General features: G+C 40.0%; 1 protein-coding gene across 6 annotated transcripts in view; it reads right to left on the reverse strand.

The window, feature by feature from the left end:
* Window positions 1-25,700, reverse strand: part of MMS22L (MMS22 like, DNA repair protein) — a 135,839-nt gene that overhangs the window by 6,732 nt on the left and 103,407 nt on the right. For all 6 annotated transcript variants that reach the window (XM_006118426.4, XM_075923917.2, XM_006118427.5 and 3 more), the window contains 7 exons: window positions 20,033-20,175; window positions 19,194-19,336; window positions 18,883-19,042; window positions 15,895-16,064; window positions 8,969-9,180; window positions 2,226-2,392; window positions 705-801 (listed from right to left, as the gene is read on the reverse strand). In XM_006118426.4, the coding sequence (XP_006118488.3) occupies window positions 705-801; window positions 2,226-2,392; window positions 8,969-9,180; window positions 15,895-16,064; window positions 18,883-19,042; window positions 19,194-19,336; window positions 20,033-20,175 (1,092 nt within the window). The remainder of the gene's footprint in view (window positions 1-704; window positions 802-2,225; window positions 2,393-8,968; window positions 9,181-15,894; window positions 16,065-18,882; window positions 19,043-19,193; window positions 19,337-20,032; window positions 20,176-25,700) is intronic.

Genomic DNA, 25,700 nt, shown 5'->3' on the forward strand with positions numbered 1-25,700 from the left:
GTTGGTGCCTGTGGCACCGTAAGGCTTATCTACACTACAGAGAAGATCAAAGCTGCCGCTGTCAATCTTCCAGGGTTCAAATTAACAGAACTAGTGAAGATACGTTAATTTGAACCGGGAGGACGCTCCCGTCGGCAGCAGTAGTCCTGTTCCTATGAGACGTGAGTGAAGTTGAAGGGAGCTTGTGCTCACATCCACTGTGTGGATGGCACTAAAATGTGATTTAAGATACTTTGACTCCAGCTACACAATTAACATAGCTGGATCGGCATATCTTAAGTCAACTTTCTCCTTTAATGTAGACCAGGCCTTAGAGACTAACAAAAATATATATAGTATTATGAACTTTTGTGGGCAAAACCCACTTCCTCCCATTCATCACATCTGCCTTTGAATGATGTGCGCTTTTGGCCTTTGGTATTTTGCTTCTTCACCATTCATTCACCCAAGGAGTGTCTCTCCTCATGGTGGCAATACATCCTGCTGTTTTGTCTTTCAAAACAATATGGAAGACACAAGAAAATGTGAATTTTTTGCTTTCACTTATTAGCCAGCCAATGTTTTAAACTACTGCCAAGAATGCAACTATTTAAATGCCATAAACAAGTAACAACACATTAAGTTCGGGATAATTAGTTATTTAAAAAAAAGGTTTGCTGTCAAATGCCTTGAAAAAAGCTGCAGTGCTAGCTATTTCTGATTACCTAAACACAAAAGTCAGTTGGGTGGCAGGTTCTCCTCTTGACCCGGCTTGGCAGCCTTCTATCATGTACTGCAGAATCTCAGTAGATAGCTTTTTAACTGTAAATAAAAAAATCACAAGATTCATACAGAGCTCTTGAATTGACTATATGGAGAATAGTTCTGATGAAGTTTTTAATTGAGAAAAAAATGGCATAACCTTCCTTTGATGTAAGTAAAATGTCTGTATGAGAGATTAATTAGGTTGGCTATAAAAACAGAATGATTTACATTATTCAACAGAATTCTTACACCGCCCCACTGTTATTTAAATCTGTAGATTTTAAGCATGGTCCCTTAAAAGGGGAAAATGTATATTTTAAGCAGTGTCTCTGGAAGAAGCACTTGCTCCATGAAAAAGGAGGTTTATAATTCAGTTTAGGTTTTGTTTGTATTTACTTCCTTTTCATGCCAAATATAATCATGCCATTATACCTGCTCAGTTCCTGGTTTTAGTTTTATCTACTATCACCAACAGTATTTGCTATCTTCTTTCTCTTCCTTGTTTTGTTTTTTTAAATATGTAATATATTTGCCCTTCCTTCCTTCCCATTTTATTTGGGATAATACTAATTTACAAAGATAACTTTATTCTTTCATCAGCTTGGAGCGGTATTCAACACTTGGTTATGTAGGGGTCCTGGCCTTGGCAGAAAGTCAGCCTACATACCAGGGTAAGACTTAGCTAACTCATGCTTCAAGAGGGGGTCTAAAACTAAACAGTTCAGTAGCAAAGTGGATGGTACAGGCTGGGAAACAGGTGGCAGTGGCTGGTAGAAGGTTACTGGTTCAAGTGCATCTAAAAAGCTACTTGATCACATAGCACCTTAGGAAAAGGCAGGGGGGAAGCTCCCAGCGACAGAGGGAAGTGAAAATTGCACCACCACACTGACTACCTGCACTTGGGAAGGGTGAATTGAGTTATTTTTATTGGCAGGTTGTGCGATCAAAATTAAACTCAGAATTGTTCCCTGTTAATATTAATAATAATAATTCTCACTACTGCGATGGCTTTGCAAATCAGTACACTGCTTTAAATAATTCAATGAAATATACAGCCTTTAGAGGTGAATACATGGCAGAGTTCTTCGACTGCTGTAGTCTCAAAGCCCTACATCAGGACAAACCTCCCTCTGACCACAGCTTTTACCAAGGGAGGCAGAAAAAAGAAAAAGACAGACAGACTGGAAGTGCTCTTAAGGAGCCTGGAACTGCTGACCCTTCCATTGGTGAGATGGTGTCACGAGTGCGGAAAAATAGATGTGAAGCAAGATGCTGCTGCCTTTGCCCCAAATATCTTGGAGAGAGAAGTCTCAGAGCAGGTAAAGAACAGGAAACAACAATGTACACTTTGCCTTATCATTCTGCCAATGTGCCTCAACCTTCTCTGCTGTGTAACAAACCTCCCTACTTGGATGAAAAGAGCCAAGTAAGTATAACATATTACATGTGTACAAACAACTTAAAGTTAACAAGCATCTCACCTTGTGTTTCATTAACTAATACCAGGCATTTTAAAACAGTAGGGAGAAGCAACTCTACATCACATGCTTCAGTGCTCTTGGTTCTTTGCAATACTTGGAGGATGAAAGCGAGAACAGAGGCCAGGCGTGGAGGAGGGGAGTTACCTTTGAACTGAAGGTAGTTTTCACTGGAAGAAAAGAAAAGCTCAGTCCATGACTTCTTTTCTCATTCAACAATGGCACAACAAAATATTAAATAGAGTATTGGCATATTTCAACAGGTGAGCCATTAAGTAAATTTCTTTCATTATGTAGGATCAGCTGATTCTTTTTTGTCTTAAGTCTTATAAATTACTTTTAATTTGGGATAAGGTGCCCCAATTTGAAAAAAATAATCCCAATATTCATAGGTTTGTCTTACCCATCACCTCGCACCAATTTTTCACACTTGCTGTGTGGTCATCATACTAACAATTCAGCAGAGTGCTACAGTGTGGGAGGCTTACATGTCATCTATTATTGTTCGAACCCAGAAACGGTCACAATTATGGTAAAATACTCATGTGACTGCAAAAGCTGAATCTGCAAAACTCAACTGAACACATGCAAATGGCTACTTGTAAGCCACAGTACTCGAGGACATATCCTTAAATGTATAGGCTCTTTTCAAAACCATGCAGTATTTGACCCTTTGGATTTATGCTCTCTGGGCAAAATTTCTCAGATACCCATATGATATCTCTACATCAATTGGGCGTTCCCCTTGGCTACGTCTACACTGGCCCCTAATTCCAGAAAAGTCATGCAAAGCAGGTAAGTCAGAATAGGGAAATCCGCGGGGGATTTAAATATGCTTCAGGCTGGCGGGTTGTCTGTGGGCAAGGACCGGCCTACCTCCCAAGGCCTGTGAAAGCGAGGGATCATTGTCCAGGATGGGTTGTAGATCACTAATGATGCGTTGGAGAGGTTTTAGCTGGGGACTGTAGGTGATGGCCAGTGGTGTTCTGTTGGTTTCTTTCTTGGGCTTTTCCCGTAGCAGGAGGCTTCTGGGTACACGTCTGGCTCTGTCAATCTGTCTCCTCACTTCCTTGTGTGGGTATCGCAGTTTACAGAATGCTTGTTGAAGATCTTGTAGGTGTAGGTCTCTGTCTGAGGGTTTGGAGCATACGCGGTTGTACCTTAGTGCTTGGCTGTAAACAATGGATCGTGTGGTGTGACCTGAATGCCTCCAGCTTCCATTCTGGAAAGTGTAGCGGTTGGTAGGTTTTTGGTATAGGGTGGCATTGATGTGACCGTCACTTATTTGTACCGTGGTGTCCAGGAAATGGACCTCCCGTGTAGATTGATCCATGCTGAGGTTGATGGTGGGGTGGAAGCTGTTGAAATCATGGTGAAATTCTTCCAGAGTCTCCTTCCCATGGGTCCAGATGATGAAGATGTCATTGATGTAGCGTAGGTAGAGAAGGGGTGTAAGTGGACAGGAGCGTAAGTGGACGGGAGCTGAGAAAGCTTTGTTCCAGGTCAGCCATAAAAATGTTGGCGTATTGTGGGGCCATGCGGGTGCCCATAGCAGTGCCACTGGTCTGAAGGTATATGTTGTCACCAAATCTGAAATAGTTGTGTGTGAGGATAAATTCACAGAGTTCAGCCACCAGTTGTGCTGTGGCATCATCAGGGATACCGCTCCTGACAGCTTGTACTCCATCTGCATGTGGGATGTTTGTGTAGAGAGCCTCTACATCCATGGTGGCTAGGATGGTGTTTTCTGGAAGATCACCTATGCATTGTAGTTTTCTCAGGAAATCCATTGTGTCACGGAGGTAACTGGGAGTGCTGGTGGCGTAGGGTCTGCGCAGAGAGTCCACATAGCCAGACAGTCCTTCAGTGAGAGTGCCAATGCCCGAGATGATGGGGCGTCCGGGATTTCCAGGTTTGTGGATCTTGGGTAACAGATAGAACAACCCTGGTCGGGGCTCTAAGGGTGTATCGATTTGTTCCTGTGCTTGTGTAGGGAGTGTCCTGAGCAGATGGTGCAGTTTCTTAGTGTATTCCTTAGTGGGATCTGAGGAAAGAGGCCTGTAGAATTTGGTATTGGAGAGTTGTCTGGAAGCCTCCATTAGGTAGTCAGGCCTGTTTATGATGACAACAGCACCTCCTTTGTCAGCCTCTTTGATTATAATGTCAGAGTTGTTCCGGAGGCTGTGGATGGCATTGCGTTCTGCATGACTGAGGTTACCAGGGAAGCGATGCTGTTTTTCCACAATTTCTGCCTGTGCACGTCGGCAGAAGCATTCTATGTAGAGGTCCAGACTGTCATTTTGGCCCTCAGGAGGAGTCCATGTGGAGTTCTTCTTCTTGTGCTGTTGGTGGGAAGGTATCTGTGTGTCAGTGCACTGCTCAGTGTTGTGTTGGAAGTATTCCTTGAGACGGAGACGGCGAAAGTAGGCTTCCAGATCACCGCAGAACTGTATCATGTTAGTGGGGGTGACGGGGCAAAAAGAGAGTCCCCGAGATAGAACAGATTCTTCTGCTGGGCTGAGTGTGTAGTTGGAGAGATTGACGATATTGCTGGGTGAGTTAGGGGTACCACTGTTGTATACAGAACTTCCATTGTGTAAGATGATTTTTTTTTCTTTTGTTTCCAGGAAATATCCACCAGTTTTCCAAGGAAAACATACAGGCCTCCAAAAACAGGCTACCAAAATATTGCAAGACCTCTTAGTCAATTATTTTATTTCTTATATGTTTCCTGATTGTCTAAAACTCTAAATTTATTCACAGTTAATATGAATTGAGGCTTTTTTAACACAGTTGCTATTACTTCACCTTTGTCAACATTATATTGTAAAGAGATAGACAACCTCTGCCTCTGTTCAGTCAAAATAAATACAGCAGGCTCACATATAAAATGTATAGTGTATAAACCTGAAACTCTGTGGCACAAATTAATTTTGATGTCAAGCACAATTTGAGTATTCCTCTTTGGTGACTTCAAATGTTTTTCACCAAGAGGATGCAAGAATCTGAGCCATGCTTAGTCAAATTAGGAACGAGTTAATTCATTTGATAACATTTCATTTATTCATCAGTAAATATATTATATTATATTATATTATATTATAATAACTTATGAAACTGCAAAAAAACTGGAATCATAGAATACTAGAACTGGAAGGGACCTCGAGAGGTCATCAAGTCCAGTCCCCTGCCTCATGGCAAGACCCAGTACCATCTAGATCAGGGCTACTCAACACACGGCCTGTGGTCCACTTACAGCCTGTTTGTTTGTGGCCCGCAGGTGGGAGCCAAAATAAAAAAGTAGTCAATTTAATGGTCTTCTGCTGATATGTGTTTTAGTAGTTAAATTCCTGGACTGTCGTGGTTTAAAAGTGCTGTCATATGGATGGAAATCGAGTAAATATTGCATTTTATTAATATCAGTGGAATTGACTTAAATGGGGCCTGTGAGTTGTATAGTCTTGCCTTAATTTTTGTATTTATGCCCATCAGTGTGAAAGAAGCTATTTTCATATATATTTGCTTGTATATGCAACCACACTTAAGTTGCGACCCTTGTCATGTGCTGTGAGTATCATTGTGGCCCCCTGGGCTTCCAAAGTTGAGTAGCCCTGATCTAGTCCATCCCTGACAGATGCCTATATAACCTGCTCTTAAATATCTCCAGTGATAGAGATTCCACAACCTCCCTAGGCAAATTATTCTAGTGTTTAACCACCCTGACAGGAAGTTTTTTTTCCTAACATCCAACCTTTGATGCAATTTAAGCTCATTGCTTCTTTTCCTATCATCGGAAGCCATGGAGAACAAATTTTCTCCCTCCTTCTTGTAACACCCTTTTAGGTACTACATAACTGGCCAGATAGCTAAAAGCATCTGAAGTGAAATATTGCTCATGAAGAATAAGCCCCAGTTTATACTAGAAACTTATATTGATAGAGCTACTTCTCTCAGGGGTATGAGAAAACAACTACATCTGTGCAACAGTTATACTAACCTAATGCCCCATATAGACAGCATTGGACTGCTTGCACTGACCTAGCTACTGCCTCTTGGGGAGGTAGTGATACAGCTGTGCTGCTGCAGCATGTTAAGAATAGACATTTTACACGTAAGAAGTCAATAACAGCGACATTTCATAAAATTCCAACTAAAGTGAGTACAAGGTATTACTCTATATACTTTTCTGGATCAGCTAGGCTATGCAATGTTAATTTGCCCCACAGCATGTGTGCATGATGATCCATTGTTTAATTATATGATCATACACTACTTTTTCTCCATCCCACATTCCCATCAGCTCCCAGTCATAGTCTTATTTCCCAGGCTCCTCAATTTGTCTCAGGCCTGGACTATGCTAGGTCAGTTTAAAAAAAAATCCACATCCTTAAGCAACGTAGTTAAAATTAACCTAGCTGCCCAGCATAGACAGCACTAGGTTGACAGGAGAATTCTCCCGCCAACCTAGCTACCTTTTCTCAGGGAGGTGGATTACCCATAGGGTATGTCTACACTTGCTCCCTATCTCTAGATAGAGATGCAAATGTAGTGGACCGAAATTGCTAATGAGAAGTATCACTGCTACACAGGGCTTTTTATTTCACAATAATGCAATTTCAAAATGGCGGCTGGACGAGATTATGCTAATTAGGCACAGGAATGAGGAGTAACAATAGTTCGAACTAGGAAGCCTAGTTCGAACTACCTAGTTTGTGCCGCGTGTAGCCGCGCGGCACGGGGTTCGAACGAGCGGGGATTTAAAAATGGCAGCGCCCCGCTTATGCAAATGAAGCCTGGGAAATTCAAATCCCGGGCTTCATTTGCAATTGCGGTATGCCAATTGTTAGTAGGCCTAGAAAACTGTTACCCACCCAGCTCTACTCACCAGCTCCCCTCTCCCTGTTTCCTTGCTCAGTCAATGCCAGTCTTCATATGATCCCAGTCTTCAATCCACTGGCTCCCCATTGCAGCTCTTCCTCCCAGTTTTTGTCCAGCAAGCCCTACTCTCTTTTACCCCACTCCACTGTTCCAGTTTCTCTCTCCAATTATCCTTTTTCATTCTCCAACCAATTGGCTCTTGTCCCCTCTGCTACAGAATCATTCCACTTTTTCCTGAGCTGAGGGGAAGATACTGACAACACATCAGAGCCAGGATCCCTGTGTTCAGTATCCAAATACAGTCCAGAGCTGTAACCACAAGGAAAGTCATTCTCAGCTCCAGGATGGATGGAATCTTTGGAGAATTTACTTGTAAAGCTCTAAAATGTTTTTATTGAGCATGCATGAAGTGTGGTTTTTCGAGTGGCTTATAATTTAGCCATATTTGGGGGAATTTTTCCTGACAAAAATTTGTATGGGTAGATGGTTCCATCCTAGTGCCAAATTTCAAATCCCTGCTCCAAAGTATAGAGGCATTAGAGTATCTCGAAGAAAATATCGTCAGCTTTTTTTTTTTTAAATGGGCAGGCCAATGTATTTTTCCATAGCCTCATTCTAAGATATGGCTGAAACATTTTGGCTTAAATTTTCCAGATATGTCCAGCCTGAGGCAAACACTCAGCATGTAAAATTTCAACCCAAATGTTTTAGTTTGGCAAACCTGTAAGTAACTGAAAATAGGGTCTTATAATAGAAAATGTCAAACAACCCTAGCCATCTATAATACATAATCAATTATTACAGCAACTTCACAAAACACCTATCAAGAGATTTTCATTGGTACAACTCAAAGCACTTTAGAGGTGGGTGGAAATATTAAGCCAACTTTATCTATTAGGAAACTGAGGCATTGAGTGGTGAAGTGATTTGCCCACAATCAGAATATCAATGGCAGAGCTCTAAATAGACCCTGATCTTCTCCCTCCTCAGTCCAATGTCTCATCAACTACTCAGATTACCTGTGATATTATCTGTCACATTAAATTAATGGTTACAATACAGTATATATTTCCCCAAGGATTTGACTGAGAGAAGTAGGCAGTACATTTATTTGTTGTATAGTATGTTAGCATAGTTTTGTGGTGTTTTGTTAAGTTCAAGCTGCTGCACATGTGCCTACAAACTAAGAAGGGTAAATTTTAAATGAATAAATAATGGCTACTATGCAGGGCATTTGCCTTCACTTCTATTCGTGTTCTTGTGTGTTCTCAGTTCACAAGGACCAGCATCTCTGACGTACTATTCAAAGGAGCCCTGAACCAAGGTTCATTTCAGAGATTCTTCTCCCCACGGTTTTCTAGCCTGCACATTCCAGAAGTAATAGACCAAAAATTAAAATATATATATTTACACAGTTTTATCTTTTTTCCTCACTTCAACTTCATTGAAAAAGAAAACTGAAATAAACCAATATATTAATGTATTTGACATAACTTTAAGTCACTTCAAATGTAAATTAATTCATCTCCTGTTTACATATTTAAAAAATAAGAGAAAGACATACCACCTGAAAATTATGCTCTTAGCTGATCTGTATAGTCTGTGTTCTTATTTCAGTAATTCTCCTTTCCCCTGCCTCTGATATTTGCTACAGCCAACTGTTTCATCTTGACTTAATTAGATTCAAAACTCTTTGAAGCAGGGACTATCTTACGTGTTTGTACAGTACACAGAACGCCTAGCTCCAGACAGGGGACTGTGTGTGCTACTCCAACATAAATAATATTCATACCACCATTGCCCCCATGGATTATTTGAGAGTCAGTGTAGGGATCTATATATTGACTTTCTCCTTCTTTAGGCCTTACTTTATGATATTTGCTGTGGTCTTCCGTAGATGTAAAGTCTGTGGGATAGTAGTAGAGTTGCATAATGCTAGCAGCATGGGATGCTGTCCAATTCCTGGATAAGATGGTGAAAGAGGGAGAAAGCGCCCAAAATACTGCTGAATAACACTTCCTAGCAGTTGGTTCAAATAGGCGGCTTGAGTTTGGGACTGACAGCATACAAAGGACAAGCCCTGTAGACAGTAAATTCAGAAAGAAAAGAAAAAATGAGCAATATTAGTAAGTGTCCAACATCCTCCTCCTAACTGCAATAGTTTTTGATGCCTAAAGCTGCGTGAGAGATATTGTCACATGCAAAATGGTCACTGTGGCTCACATATTCACTGCATAGTAAGCAAATCTCATTGCTTTGTAAGGCACATTGTGACACTGGAGTACGGAAGGCACCAAGTGAAGCTAAACATTTTTCCTAATAATGTCATAATAGAAAAAATAACTCTTAGAATAAAGATTTGATACGAGACTATTGGGGCATGACAGGAAACAAGTTTGAGTTAGGAAACAAGTTTGAGTTAGACACCAGCAATACTGAATTTCTTTTGGGGTGTGGGGTGGGGTCAGGGGATAGTCACACCAGTTTAAAGCAAGGCTTGTTTCAGTGCAATTTATCTTGAATATATCACATTTTACATTTACATTGCTGAAGGCTGTCTATCTATTGGTACACTTACAATGATTTAATTACACACTATAGAAGTGAAAACAAACAGTGGAGAAAAGAAAATATCAATGGAATACCAACTCTGAGAAAGGCCTCTGGTCAGTACTGTGTGGCCAAAGTTCTGTTTTGCTTGTGAAACAATCCTGCAGCATAGGATTATAAAAGGACTTCGGATGCACTCTATACAGGGGAGGAACTGATCATTTTCGCCTACTGGGAGCACTAAAGTTGATAAAATAGGGCTGCAAAGGTGTTTTGATTCACTTGTTGTTCTAATTAAGAGATTATGCTGATTCTATAACAGTTATATCAGTGGTGGGCAATCTGTGGCCACATGTAGCCCATCAGGGTTCTGTGTATGGCCAGAGACACATTTTATTTGCCATTGCCCATATGCAAGGTTGCTAGATTCCGCTGCCTTCTGTCCATTTAGTTTGTATCCTATTGGTATAACTGAAGTGACTCACAGGTGAAACAAGGGCATATGAAGCATGGTATATGCTGACTGCACAAAACATTAACTTAAGAGCCTTGTGCTCCCTCTGCATCCAGTCAAAGCGCTGCTATGGTTCAGTTGGCACACTCCGTAAATTCTAAGTATGCAAGTGCAGTTAGCAAAACTACCCTATCCCAGGAGTCTGTCTTAGTTATAACAATCTTGCAGCTCACTGAGACGAAGGAGGGTCACTCAAGTAGCCCTCTCACCAGCCTAGGTTGCCCATCACTAAGCTATATACAAAACACATCTTACATCAATTCAAGGAAATGCAGACTGAAATTGGCCAGGATCATATCAATTTCACTGCAATAAGCTACTTATAAATTTCAGCATTAAAATTATAACAGCAGTAGAGAGATATGTGTAAATGAAGAAATTATTGACTACAACTCAAATGTATATAGGTAAAGAGCCAAATTCACAGGGGCGTGAACTGGTCCATAGTCTAGATAAGTTCCAATATTTTTCAGCTTCCAGAATTTACTCAATGCTTTTTTTGGCACAGCATAATTCTTCAAATACAATTTTATAGTCTAAATTTTACAGCAAATGGTAAGAAATAGTAAAAACTGATTTGTTTTTTGAAATGTCAAAGTAGTTTTATTTTCGAAGCATTGGGAATGAACTATTTTCACCACTTTTTTTTTTAAACAGTTTAAACAAAAAACTTACTGAAATGTTATTTACCAAAATCCAAAACCAAAAAAAAATGGTAAATGGTGTCTTGATAATTTTTTTATTACAAAGATTAAAAAATATGTCGTTGTCAACAATTATTGGTGAAAAATGTTTAATTTTTGAAAGGCTATTTTGGATGTAAAATATACCCAGATGTAAAATAATTTAAAGAAAAAAAATGAAGAATCATTTCAGTAGCAACTATCAGCTCCCTAAAGAACCTCATACTGGTGAAATCAGGAGATATGTTCATTATTGCTAGTTTTCTTGTTGCCTCTTTCCTAGTGGTGGTTTATTTTATGGAGTAAGAAGAAAAATCATTAGAGGCATGTAAAAAAAATTTAACAGTGGAAAACCTGATGGTTTTTGGTTATCGCATGACCAATGCAGAAAAACAAATTCTATTAAAATGTTAAAAAAATACAATGAAAAAAATCTAGGCAGCAAATGACTTTCTAATTTGTGAGCTGAATAATGTCTTTGGTTAAATAAAAACTCTACCTGTACGACAAGTTTCTGTGGGAGTGCATTCATCCTAACTGGTCCTCCTCCCTTCACATGTGACCCACAGGAAAAAGAATGAGACAGAGAGAAAAGATAGCTCTCTAGTGTCACGAAGAGTGAAAAGAGAGTGCATTCAGAAATCAGAAAAAGAAACTTACTTGGAATTCACACACTCATAGGTTGATCAAACATGCTACAAGACTTCTTGATATTTTCTGGAACTGAGAGCTATTTTTTTTTGAGAACACATGTTTTGGTACCATGTCTAGAGAGAATGAAGTCCAGAAACTCAAGAACTAAGAACCTATCTTGCACATAGATGTTGCCTGACAATAGGTCAATCACCATTGAAAGAATGTTCTAAGTGTGTCTTATGTGACATACACACAGTTTTGTTGTAATTATTTGGTATTTCTGATGAGATGCTACAACAGATGTGCATGGAAGATTGCTTCTTGTGGCACTGATGTTAATAAGATTTAAGAAATTCCATCTTGATCTTTTCACATTCCAAAAACTAGCACGGCTACCTGTTATCTAAGACTACTCTTAAGTCTTCTGAATGCTTCATTACTAGAAACAAGGGAGAAAATGCACTAATTTAGCAGAGCTAAGCAACAGAAAGACCACCTCATATCTTGTGAGTATTGGATACACTTGTTTATAACTGCTCTTTTTCACAGGTTGAAGAAATAATAATGTTAACAATATTATTAAACAGTTGCCTTGTTTTCTCCCCACTATTGCCATGCTTCAGAAAAGCATGGCAAAAGCGGGTAAAAACAAGGCAACCATTATCCACTTCTCTGGAATGCCTGCCTTCTTTCTTCTGATTCATCCATTTATCTGTCAATCATCTATGAAGAGACAAAGGCCTATTAGCATGGATTGCTGGTACTACTCACTGCAAAAACACCAGGCTGTCTAATGACAATGTATAATATCAGTTCCACTGATTAAATAAATATGTTCACAAATTTCTGTTACACGGTGCCTATTAAACACATGCTATAATTCACAAATGCAGTATTGAACTTGTTCAGATCTCTGATAGTACAGTATAGATAAGGACTTTGAAGTCCTGTTCTTTGAGAGATGCTGAGCATGCTCAATTGCATTAAAGACAACAGGAGCTGTGCATATATAGTGCTTTCCAAGATCAAGCTCTTACAATATTTCTGGAAATAATACTGATAATTTCAACAGGGAACACTAAAGGCTTCTACATATATAATACATATTAATTTCATATATACCATATTCTGAAAGACATTTATACCACTAACTTTGGAAGTACTGTAACAATTTTAGAGCACAAAACTGTTACGTTCAACATTATTGGTAAAAGAATCCCAACACTCCTCCAAATCATTTTCTAAATTCATTTTATCAGCAATCAGAATGATATTCAGATTCCCAGTAATAAAATTCAGCAATTCATCAATACATAAAATCAGCTCACAATGATGTTTCCATAAAATGCCTAATGTTAGATATTAGCTCACAATTAAAAACAGTGCCGTGAAAAATGTAAAATGGCCATCCATTCATTTTCTTGGCACTTTGCATTCTAATGTCTGACACTTAAAACAGTGTGTACACAATGTTGACAACAAATCCTATCATAAGGGTCAGACCAATGGTCCAATCTGCCGACAGTCCTGTCCAATCTGCCAACAGTGGCCAATACCAGATGTCCCAGAGGGAGGGAACACAACAGGTAATCTTCATGTGATCCCTTTCCTGTCACCAATATCCAGACAAACAGAGGCTAGGGATAGCATTCCTACCCATCTTGGCTAATAGCTATTGATGGACCTAACCTCCATGAATCTATCTAGCTCTTTTTTTAGCCCTGTTAAAGTCCTATCCATTTTTTAACTACAGCTTTTCTTAGGCCAATTGCAATTTCAATAGTATCACACAGGGACTGTGGTGGTTTGGCAAATCTGTCTACATACAAACTGGTGGATTTTATGAAATTCATTGTATTTGGAATCAGCCACTTGCTACTACGGCTGGTGGCACGTCTCTCCCAGACCAGGAACAGTGGAGATTCATTACTGTGAACTGCCACAAAGAGTAAAAGCTCTTTAGAACAAAGGGATAGCTAAAGCCTTTGGAACCTGATTTTCCTCATATTGTCTGCAGAGAAATGGAAAATCCCCAGAAAGAGAACAAAAAAACAAAAGCCAGGCATTAGATCTGTCTCTTAAAAAACTGAAATGCTAGACACAGACAAAGGGGAATGGTTTCTGGTTTGGATAGAACCCTTTGACTGACAGACCAGCTCAAGATTGCTTGCAGGAATCAATAAGGAAATTGCATGACCAGGGAGAGAAGACTGAGTCAGATGACACCTGAAGGGACTGGCTACAAAACCAAACCCGTCTTGGAGTGATGAAGACAAAGGAGGGAGGTTTTTGCATGGATCTGTGAGGCTCTACGCTTTCTCTATGAAAACAGCAGGTATGGTTTGCAAACCACTATGATAGAGATCTGGGATAGGGTGTGCTTAAGCTACAAGGGAGATTGGGGTGGGGAAGGCAGTACCTATCTTGAGATCTATGGCAAGTGGATTGTAAAAGGGTACCAGACAGAAAGACAGCCCTAGGGAGTGAGGTTAGAGGGCAGAGACAATGCCTGGAACCTGACCAGATTCAGAGCAGAATGGCTCCAGCAGACAGGTCAGCAACAGGCAAAGCTAGTGAATGCGTTTCATGAGTGGTCCTCCCATATCAGTGGGCTGCAAGACTGAAATCGGGCATGTGCAAACCATGACCCCAAGAATAAGATTAAATACACTGCACTTGATTCTCCTTCTTTATCATGCCTTTTCAACACAATGTGATCCTTTATTGGGAACAAATTAATTGCTGGCAAAAGTAAAGTGGAAAGAGCGCACAGCTCTCACAAAGTTGTGTGCAATTAGCATGCACCTCACACATGCCCTTTCTTTAAATGTGTGTCACTTCTCATTTTGCCAGGGGCTTCTCTCCCTCCGCTCCAGACCCACCTCACTCCAACCCTGCCAAACCTTTTCCCTGCCTCCTCTTCTCCTCCCCTGAGTGTGCCCCGTCCCTTCTTCGCCCCCTCCCTCCAGCATTTCTGGAGTGCTGTGAATCCACTGATTCATGGAGTTCAGGCTCTGGGAGGAAGAGGAAGGAGTGGGAAGGGAGCACCAATCTGTTGATTCATAGTGCTCTGGAGATACTGCGAGGGCGGGGAAGCTCCATCAGGACTGTGTCAGGGACAAAAAAACAAGGAGCAGTGCTTAATTTGTAATGAATGAGGTGCCAGAGCGCAGGTCATTTTTTTACATTCATAACTGATGCAGCAAGCCCAGAGGTACCAGGGTATAAACAAACAAGTTTAGACTTGCAGCCCTGGCAGGTCCTGACACAAATTAAACACTGCCAGGGAACCAGGCCCATACCATTTAGAACTTTATAGAAAAAAATTATTTGAAAACTACACCAAGAAGCCCGTTGGTTGTTGGCACAGACCGTGTTACTAACTCTTGGTGGCTGATATACCACACAGCAATCAGGCAGCTACATTCTATAGTAACGTCTGTTTCCAGATGATCACAAGGTGTAGACTGCTTCTCAAAATGTCCACAAACCAGCAAACTAAGTCATAGGCTGCTCTGTCATTATAGAGTGATATTAATTTTCCTATGACATTCTATCAATCACAGTATGACTTCTGGATAAAGGATGAACGCTGGGGGATGCCTCCAATGTCACCACAACCTCTGAATTTAATCATTGCCTTGTATTACTTGGGTGCTTTTAAGGTCAGTAGCAAGACGTTTATGCTCAAAGTGGAGGTTTTGAAGGACCATAACAAAGGGTTTTTACAGAAAATAATGTGCACATTTAGTAAATGAAATAAGTCTTTTCTCTTCTTCACCCTCAATGTAAACAACCTCCTGCACCTCCAATAAACCTTATCATCTTTTGAGAGTGAGAGAGAATATGTGTGTGGGGGGGGGGGGGGGGGGAGGAGGAGAACGAGACTACCACCAATACTGGAACCAATGACTGGATCAAGTCTACTATCAAACTACTGAGATAACAGTGTCTTCTCAGAAAGTACACAAGCAGAAAACAAGGAAAACAAATGTTAAAACTTATCCTTAGCAAACCATAGTGTTGTTCATAAAACCACTGATAAGGTAAATTTTCAAATACACATTTGCTTTTTAATCTCAACCAGTGTCCTTTTATCCTTTATGCTTATTTGATCTGTGTCAAAAGTCCCTCATTTCAGAAGCCAATGTTGGCACGTCAGCTAAATCTTCTCTATACACAATGATCAGGCATTATATATTGGAGCGCATCTGCCATCAGTGCTAAACACACCCAGGGAGAAGTGAACCAACGGGGGTGGCATTTTTTTCTTTCACCCTCAACAAGAGGAAAAATTCTGCTGCTTCTTCGGTTTGTTGTACATAAGATCAAAGCCATTTTTGTAGGGAAAAAAAATCCATTGCTATTCAAGAAGTTGTTTGTTTACTGATAAAGAAATTCAGATATTTACCTGAAGATAAAGAGGAAGATTCTCTCGAATGGCAGATAGCATAACTGCAGGCAGCTCTTTGTCTTGCTGAAACACCACAAGTGGCAACAGCAAGCTATCTATGATGCGGAACAAAAGCTGTTGTGCTTTAGAAGTTGCCAGTATTGGTGCCCAGCACTTTACAAGGCATCCTATTGAACAACAGTCAAGAAACCCAAAAAAGTAAATTACAAGAAGGCAAAAAAAATTCCAAGCAGGCAATCTGTTAAGTTACAGTATCCATGGTTACCACAGCAACCCAGTTATCTTATTTTCAAGTATAGCCCAACCTGTTTAGTGAACCTGGATATAATAAAAGTCCATTTACAATACAGCAAAATACAAGTCCCAAATTGCTTCAGTGCAGATAATGTACTAATTGTAATTTTGTTTTGTAAAAGGAAAAAATACAATGTAAAAAGAGGCCATCTTATTACAGCTCTATGTTATAAGCGTTCCACTATTTAACTACTGAATTTGGTATATTAATGCTTACACTACATCTGCTGTTCCCACACATGCCATACTATGGGTTCTCAAACTTTATCAGTATGAATCACATCTTCAACCAAGAGACTGTCTTTAGCTTCCTTTCACAACTGTATAACATCCCTTCGGCGATAAGGAAATTATTTACATGGAAGAGCAATATTAGGGAAATATTTTATATATTTCAGCTACTTTTAATGCAATTTATTAGCTGAAAACAAGAAGTCAAGTCCACAGGAACCAGGTGCCTTTCTACAGACTGCTGGTGGAAGTTTGAAAACTTCCATGCTACATAAGAGTAGCACTTCTTAAATTTTTTCAACACTTTTGTGTATTGATTTACACAGTTCCCTGTCCTTAGTTTTAGAGTCTTACTTGAAGGGTGTTAATGTAAAATGCTAAAGAGTGTTATTGTAAAAATACCCTGATGCCCAAGAAAGCTGAAATGTAGTTTTTAGTACAGAAATGTGCATACTCAGCAGAATTTTATTACTCAGTGCACAGTGCAGCTAATACACAGTCTAAAAAAACAGATTCTTGCCCACATGAATTCTCATCAACTGAGCCCAATCTGAGTATATATGAAATTAACAACAAGAAAAGGTTTCCTAGTTTACAAAGTACACAAAATACAGAAGCATTCCAAAAAAATATATTCGAGACAAAGTAAGGACTGGAAGACATCAAAAATAGGTTTTTACAAGATGTTATTAATATAGAAAAGTCAACCCATTACCATCTCTAAAAACAATGAACAATAACATTAATCTTGTGGAGTAAAACAAAACATGGTGATCAATCATAATGAAACAGAGTGATCACTTAGCAATATGTCTAATAATGCTACCTAGTGCCCCACTTTCTTTTAACTGCCACACAAAAATATTTGGGACAAGCATAATCACTCAGACCCCACTGTTCTATGCCCATAACCACTGATACTCTGTATTTGGTGGCAAAGTGCCATGCAATTTAAAGACACATATGATGCCCATAGAGTCACTTCTAGATTTATCTGGAAAGCATATTACTATACAACTACAGTTTTACAAGCTCACAGCGGGTGAAGAAATGACTGGGATTACTTTCACTGTCCGAACAAAACCATAACTCCCATTTCACTACTTTTTTATTAAGGCAAGAGGACAATTTCTTGTGCCCAGTGAAACAATTTCAGATTCGGATAATATCACCATTTCCAATGGGAAAGGAAGGAGAGGGACAAATTGCCCTTTAGTCACTTTATTCTACAGAAAAGTTTCTGGCATCTGGATAACACACACAACTCAGTGTTGACAGCTTATGAAAAGCATTCACCCATTTCTAATTCTGTTAAATTAGCTATATAGACAGCATGCTACTCAAATGTTAGTTTTGCTTATTTCAGTGAACAATGCCCACTATTTTAAAGATGGCACTTTTACTATACAGGCAGTCCCCGGGTTACATGGATCCAACTTACATCGGATCCCTACTTACAAACGGGGTGAGGCAACCCCGCACTAGCTGCTTCCCCCCAGCAGACCAGGGAGACGCGAAGCTAGCGCCCCCCTCCCCCTCCTCTCCCCCCAGCAGACCAGGGAGACGCGGAGCGGCTTTTCTCAGCAGACACCTCAGCTTGAGAATAAAGGACTGAGGGAAGTGAGGTGTGGGAGAATAAAACTGAGCTCTGAAGAAATGTTTGGCTAGAGTTTCCCCTACAATATGTACCAGTTCCGACTTACATACAAATTCAACTTAAGAACAAACCTACAGTCCCTATCTTGTACGTAACCCGGGGACTGCCTGTATATGTATATCCACATACTACCCTCTATCTTTTATTTCAAAGTATGCCATGGGTCAGATTCTGGCAATCTTATTCATAGGTAATACCACTATATTCAAGTGGTTCCATTGGTTTTAATGGCTCTACTCAAGGAGTAAAGAACTATTTGCCGTGAGTAAGGCTGCCAGAATATGGCTTTTAATAATGAGCACACAAGACTGAAGAGTGCCAAAGTATTGCATAATGAGTTGATAATTTACACAGACTCATGAACTACCATAGCTTTATAGCAAAGATACTGCAGATTCAGAAAAATCTAGTTCCATTGCCATTTTTCCTAGTTTTGTTCCAGTAAAGATTTTTCACTGAACAAAAATATTAAAACTTCATACTTTCAAATGAAAGCTCAACTTTGTTCTATTCACAGCACATCTACAGAGGAAGAATTATTTTTGGAGGAAAGAAAATACCTCTGCGTTTCAGAGGATCAAGATAAAAGGGTGAGAAAGATAAGAGAAAAATTAGGCATTTTGCTTTATAAAAGTTTTCTGATATTTACTCTTTTAAACATCAGAAAAATAGATTATTAAAAAAATCTATACAAAAAGTTGTTTGTTGATGTGGTGTTGAGCAAATATTTTACTCATTCCATACACAAAGCTATTTCCTGTGAAATTATGAAAGAAGATGAAGAATGATTGAAAAATAATTACCAATAATTGAGTAAGTGAGCTGCAGGCCTTCGGCAGGTCCTTTCTTCTTCAAATAAGGTTTTACATACTTTACCACATCACCTAGATATTCCATCGTCTTTGTTACCATGGCAGATTTCTCAGCTACCGTCTGAAGGCCGCTGTAAGTTATACCAACAGCCTGAAAACAAAAAGAAAGTGAAATAGACCAGACTGTTGGGTTTAGTTTGTTTTTGTTAAATATTGTGCTGAAGCTTAGCTAAATACTTTTTCCAGAAAGCATACTCAGGTTTTGGTTTTACATAGCACATTGTTTATAAAAGATATAGTACCTTAATGAATTGTATAAGTGCATTCTTAGGGTCTTGCTTGAAGACAGACTCATCAAAATGTGCCCTTGAGAAGATGTTTTCTATTTCTGAGAATTTAAAAACCAGTCTTGTCATTTCAGTCAGTTGCTCCACATACACTTTCCCTGTTATAAAAGGAAATACAACTAAGAATGCAGTACACTTTGCCAGTCAACTTCACCTATGATTAAGGTTTCTATTTACCTGTTAACAAAGTCATGAAGTAAAACACGATTCAAAATTATGAAGATACAGTGGGTGAGAGTAATGAACATTACAAGTAATGCAAAACCTCCACTCTATCATTAGCCTTCCCAGGAATTCACAGACTATACATGAACAATAGCTTTTGAAAGATTTAACCTACAGTTAATTAGAAGTACAGTATTCTAAAAGAACCAAATAAGTATCTTTCAGTACATAAGGATAGAGCAGCCAAGAAAATCAAAATATCCCATCTAAAATGGCAAAGAATTATTCATAATTGGATGTTTTTCTTTTTAGAGAGTTCACAGCATGATTCCTAGTTATTTACTTCAGATTTTCACTTTTTTCAGAGTAGTTCTTCATCGGGGAAAAAAATAGCATGTCTCCTTGGGAGCAAGTTTTTGTTCTTTGCTTCCAAGGAAACAAGCTCTTTTATCTTTGTTTGTGATAAATTTGTCATATACTGAACAGGCAAAACATCAAGAAATAGCACAAGCCATGTAAAGAAACACATTTTGTAATTAGGTAAAAGTAAAGAAATGCAAACATACATATACGTCTGATATATGGAATTGTTACAGCAATTCAAACACCAGGGAAATATGAACACTTACCAAATGTTCGCTCAGCATCTGTCCTGGTCAATGTATCAGTAGGCTGATCAATGTACATTTGCAAAATGCATCGAAACCAAGAACGTACTGACAAGGCTTCATAGGATGTATGTCCCATACCACAAAAAGCTTCTGATAATGCACTGCAAGAAATGGAAGTAAGGAAATATGTAAGGACCTGGGCAAAAGCCTCATTTTACTTAATGATTATAGAGTTTTAGCAACTTTATTTGTAACTGTCATCCTACATAACACAGACAGAGGGTCAAACTTTGCATTCCTTTAAAAACATGGAAACTACAGAATTTTACACAAGAGTTTACAGGTGCCAGGATACAGATGATGTGCTAAATTTATTAGTGTTGTATGTGATAATGTAACTTTCAGGTCAGATTAAGACAAACAACTGTTAAAGAGAAAAATCTATACTTTTGTTATTTTCAGTCTAGAAATGGGAGTCTCTCTATCACTACATCTAAGAATAAGTGATTTGTTTAAGCAAATAAGTCTTTGACCAATCAAAAATAGCTAAGGAGAAAAATCTCACTAAGATAATCTAGAGATGCCACAGGCAACTGTGAACTGTTCTCAACTATCCTCGTCTATAAACACAAAGAGGGACAGTTTTTAATACAGTCTGTGACTTTTTTTGATATTATTTATCTGAATACATTATGTGTTTTAATTCTGTAATTGATAGCATAGTGCTAACAGAGATCCGTACTTTGCTCTGAGAACTTTTACTGTACATAGGACATTAGAATTACATTGTAGGGAGGTAGAATAGTGATAGAGATGCAGCCGTGTTAGTCTGGTGTAGCTAAAACAAAAGACAGAACTATGTAGCACTTTAAAGACTAACAAGATGGTTTATTAGGTAATGAGCTTTCGTGGGCCAGACCCACTTCCTCAGATCAATATGTGGAAGAAAATCGGCACAACCATATATACCAAAGTGATACAATAAAAAAAAAAAAAAAGTGAACGCATGTGAAATTGACAAATGAAATTTTAGAACAGAGGTGAGGTGAAGGGAGAAGGTAAGTTTCTGTGAGGTAGTGACATTAGGGGTGATAATTGGGGAAGCTATCTTTGTAATGGATGAGATAATTAGAGTCTTTGTTTAAACCCATACGTAAAGTGTCAAATTTAAGCATGAATGACAATTCTGAAGCTTCTCGTTGAAGTCTGGAGTAAAAGTCTCTTTGAAGCAATATGCATGTTTTAAGGTCATTCAGTGAATGATCAGTCTGCATTGATTCTTTGTGTTCTTGATCTTGTAACTGGCATGGTTAGGTCCAATAATGGTGTCAGCAGAGTAAATATGTGGACAAAGCTGGCACCTGGGTTTGTTGCAAGGGAAAGTTCCAGGGTTGGTATTAGTGTGATATGTCCTGTGGTTGTTGGTAAGAATCATCCTGAGGTTAGGTGGAACACATGTTCCTGTTCATCCAGAAATATAATTTATGCCATCATGTGCCTAAAGTGTCCGTTTGCTATGTACATTGGACAAACATGTCAGACACTTCGCCAAAGATTCAATGCACACAAAACAGACATAAGACTCTCTCACAGAGAGAAAGCTATTGCCTGCTATTTCAGCCACACTGGTCATTCACTTAATGACCTTAAAACATGCATATTGCTTCAAGGAGACTAACTCCAGACTTCAACGAGAAGCTTCAGAATTGTCATTCATGCTTAAATTTGACACTTTACGTATGGGTTTAAACAAAAACTCTAATTATCTCATCCATTACAAAGATAGCTTCCCCAATTATCACCCCTAATGTCACTACCTCACAGAAACTTCCCCTATTATCACCCCTATGTCACTATCTCACAGAAACTTACCTTCCCTCTTCACCCCCACTCTGTCCTAAAATTTGATTTGTCAATTTCACATGCGTTCACTTTTTTTTTGATTGTATCACTTTGTGCCGATTTTCTTCCACATATTGATCTGAGGAAGTGGGTCTGGCCCACGAAAGCTCATCACCTAATAAACCATCTTGTTAGTCTTTAAAGTGCTACATAGTTCTGTCTTTTATTGTAGGGATGTGAATGACTAATTGACTAAATTGCTTCCTTCCCATTGCTGCCTCTATCAGAAAAACAGGCAGCGGGGGGGGGAGGGGGGAAGGAGTGAGGGGAGAAAGGAGTGCTTCAAAGCGGCAGCGCTGCATGGAGCCCAGGGTCTGTTGCTTTGAGGAGCCGCGTGGAACTGGGGTCAGCTGAGAACTCCCTGTGCTGCAAGAGGGGGCTCAGGGCTAGGATATGGGATTAGATTGCTGAAAGTTACGGTGAAGGAGGGGGTTCCAACCTTGGGCAGGGGATTGGAGTGTGGGTGTATGTTCGGGCTCCAGCCAGGCAGTGCTTACCTCAGGTGGCTCCCAGTGAGCAGTGCAGCAGGGCTAAGCCAAGTTCCTTGCTTGCTTTGGCTCTGTGCAGCTCCCAGAAGTGTCTGGGATTTCCAGCTGCTAGGCAGATGAACCAGGGGGCTCTGTACCTCACTCACGCCTGTAGGTGCTGTCCCCATAACTCCTATTGGCCGTGGTTCGGAGCTAATGAGAACTGCAGAGCTGGTGGTCAGGGCAAAGGAAGTGCACAGAGTTTCCCCAATCATACATGCATCTAGGAGTTGCAGACACATGCTGGAGTTGCACAGACCCAGGGCAGATAAGGAGCCTACTTTTAGCCCTGCTGATCAGACTTTCAACCACCCAGTCACTGGTACTGACCAGAGTTTCAGGGTTCCTTTCAACCAGGTATTCTGGTAAAAAACAAACAAACAGATGCCTTGCAACCCTACCTCACTCTTAATGAGAAGGTATAATACCAGGTAGGTGTTGGGTACATGGCTGGCTGACTGACTGACTCAACTCCTTGGTGAAGTCACATTAATTGATGCTATGAAGCCTTCCTCTGATATTCCACATCATCACAGACTTTCTTCATATCTCTAATGAGTGCCTGCTGCTTTTCTGCCCAAGCAGCATGTGCCTGTGTATCTGTGATTAATTACAGCAGGAACTCCTGGCTGAAGGACAAAACATCTCCTCTGCATATGTCCATAGCACTGGGAAAGAGGTGCTGTGCCATCTGTAGTTACTATTGGTCCAGTTGTCACATTTGTTTCAATTGAAGGAAATTATTTCAGAGAAGGAGAAAGGACGCCTTCTTATTCAACAGATTTGCTCCTTTATGGAGCCAAACACTTATGTGCTTAGCTTCAGCGGAAAAAAAAATCTTATTTGTATTTCTATTTGCACTGCTCTTAAAGAGTTGGATTCTGTTTCTCCTTGTTCATCAACAACAGTGGGTTTTTTTAACCTTCATTCCAATAAATTACACTTTTGCAATCACACTGAATGGCCACATATTTCATTCCGTGTAATCAGAAGGCAGGGGCATTAATACTAAAATGAGAATTAAATAAAAATACAAAAATAGGAAATAAGACAAGATCAAGAATGCATGAGTAAATCAAACTATTAATACTTTTAATTGTTTGCAATCTACATGTTTCACAAGTTGTGCATATATGAACATAACAACGAGTAGTCCTGTGGCATCTTAGAGACCAACAAAAGTACAGTCTGGCCTGGCACTGTTGGGACCTGACTGGTCCCGAATCAAAGAATTTGCCAGATCAGGGGAGGTCTCCTGCTTCTGGGCCCCACGCCTATTGCATGCTGTCTCACTCTCTCCCACCCCCAATCTGGCTGGGTTGCTTGCCCAGCTGCTGCTAGCTCCCTAGACAGCACATGTTCTGGCTCCTGCCATGGGGCTCTGGCCCCATGCATCTGAGGGCAGCTGCAGGGCTCCAGCCCTGGCCCCACTCTCCAGCAGGTTGCTACGGGGTTCCGGCCCTGACCCTATGCTCCAGGGAAGCCAAGGGGATCTGGACCCGGCCCCATGCTCCTGGGGGCTGTGCTCCCCCGGAACACAAGACCGGGGCACCAGGAGACTCTGGCCTCAGCCTTCAGCTCCCAGGGGTTGCTGGAGGCTGTCCCCATCACTATCCACAGCTGGGCTGCCAAACTTGTTGCCCTGGCCCTGGCTGGCCCTCCTGCCCTTAGGCTCCTGGGCTTTCTGGTCCAGGAGCAGCCATGGTCCTGCCAGATGACAGATGTTGCCAGCCCAGAATGCCAGTTTTTGCAAGTACAACCTATATATAGTGTAAGGAACTTTCATGGGCAAAACCTTCAAAAGACTTAAGGTGTCATAGGACTACTCGCTATTTTTAAATTTACAGACTAACACAGTTGCACCTCAGACTCATGCACTTATCAGTTACTCTTAGCCCGTGCTTCCTCTGCCTTCTCCAATCTGGTGTTGTGAAATTCACTGAACAAATTCTATTGTGAACTCTCTGGAAGAGGAGTGCCTACTACTGCCTCAGTCTTGCTGAATATCATGACACAGGTACAGTCCGAAGTGCTGATCTTGGCAGATGTGTTGCTCAGCTGTCCATAGTTTGTGCTGCAGAACGTTTATTATTCATGATAAAGCATCAGGTACCAGTCTGAGTTTGCAGGTTAGATAGGAAAAAAAAAAAAACTTTCTGGCTGTAAACTGAGCTCATTTGATGTAAAAATCACTAATAGACTATAACCATGATGCGCTCAGATGCCAATACTTAGATACTTTGGTTACTTGTAGGGATGTTGAAAGGTTACCCTTAACGAGTGATGCTTACAAGTAAGTTCTGGTTAATCAGTGGGGGCTGGAGCAGCTCCTTGCCTGCCACAGGCATGACTGCCCTAGCCCTATGGAGCCCACCACAGACACAGGTGCTCCAGCCCGGCCAAGGCTGTCCCTGTCTGTGGGTGGCCCAGGCATACCACAGGCAGGGACTGCTCCAGATGTCCAATGCTTAAACTTTATGCAGACCCATTTTAGCCAATGGAGGTACTTACATTTCTGGAAGTGGTTATGTTCATGTTTGTAGGATTGGGGCAAAAATCTGTTTAAAAATACTAAGGATCTTACTCAACACACTCATTTTTAAAGTCTCAGGCACTAGTTTTCTGCAAAAAAGACCTGTATGAGATCGTGAAATGAAAAGGCCCACTTTTTCATTCTTGTTTCTTCTCATTTTGCAAATTATCAATTCTATACTGCACCCCCCCAAATATTTTTGTTACAACAGAAACCTAAATATTTCATTATTTCTCTTGAATTGAATATTAAGTGCCTATTGTTAAATCTCTGTTGCACTACCATAAAAAGTCCAGAGAAATATTAAGACTCAAGATTAAAATCACTAAGCATGAATGAAAGTTGTTGGAATTACCACGTCATAACATTCAAGACATTAAAATTCAGCCATGAGTGCTGCTACTTTACCTCCTAAATGGTAAAAATGGTAACACTAGTAGAAGAGGTGGAACAGTCAATATACAACTAAATGAAGTATAATAATGTGTGGGTCAAGACATTTCATTTAGCTGCAGTGTAATGACCTTCAGAAGAGTATTGATACAGTTATTGTCTAGATTCCAGTTTTCCAATACCATTTGTGGAAAAAAGTAACTTGCTGAATGAAAGAAAAATTAACTCTGCAATGTTGATGTCTACCTGTCAATTTTCATTATCCAAAGCCATAGGAAAAACACTTTAGAAAATAAAGGGGAACAAAATCCTAGAAATTCATGGAATCTAG

This window comes from Pelodiscus sinensis, chromosome 3 (genome assembly GCF_052426305.1).
Source record: "Pelodiscus sinensis isolate ZL-2025 chromosome 3, ASM5242630v1, whole genome shotgun sequence".
In the NCBI taxonomy this organism is placed as follows: domain Eukaryota; kingdom Metazoa; phylum Chordata; order Testudines; family Trionychidae; genus Pelodiscus; species Pelodiscus sinensis.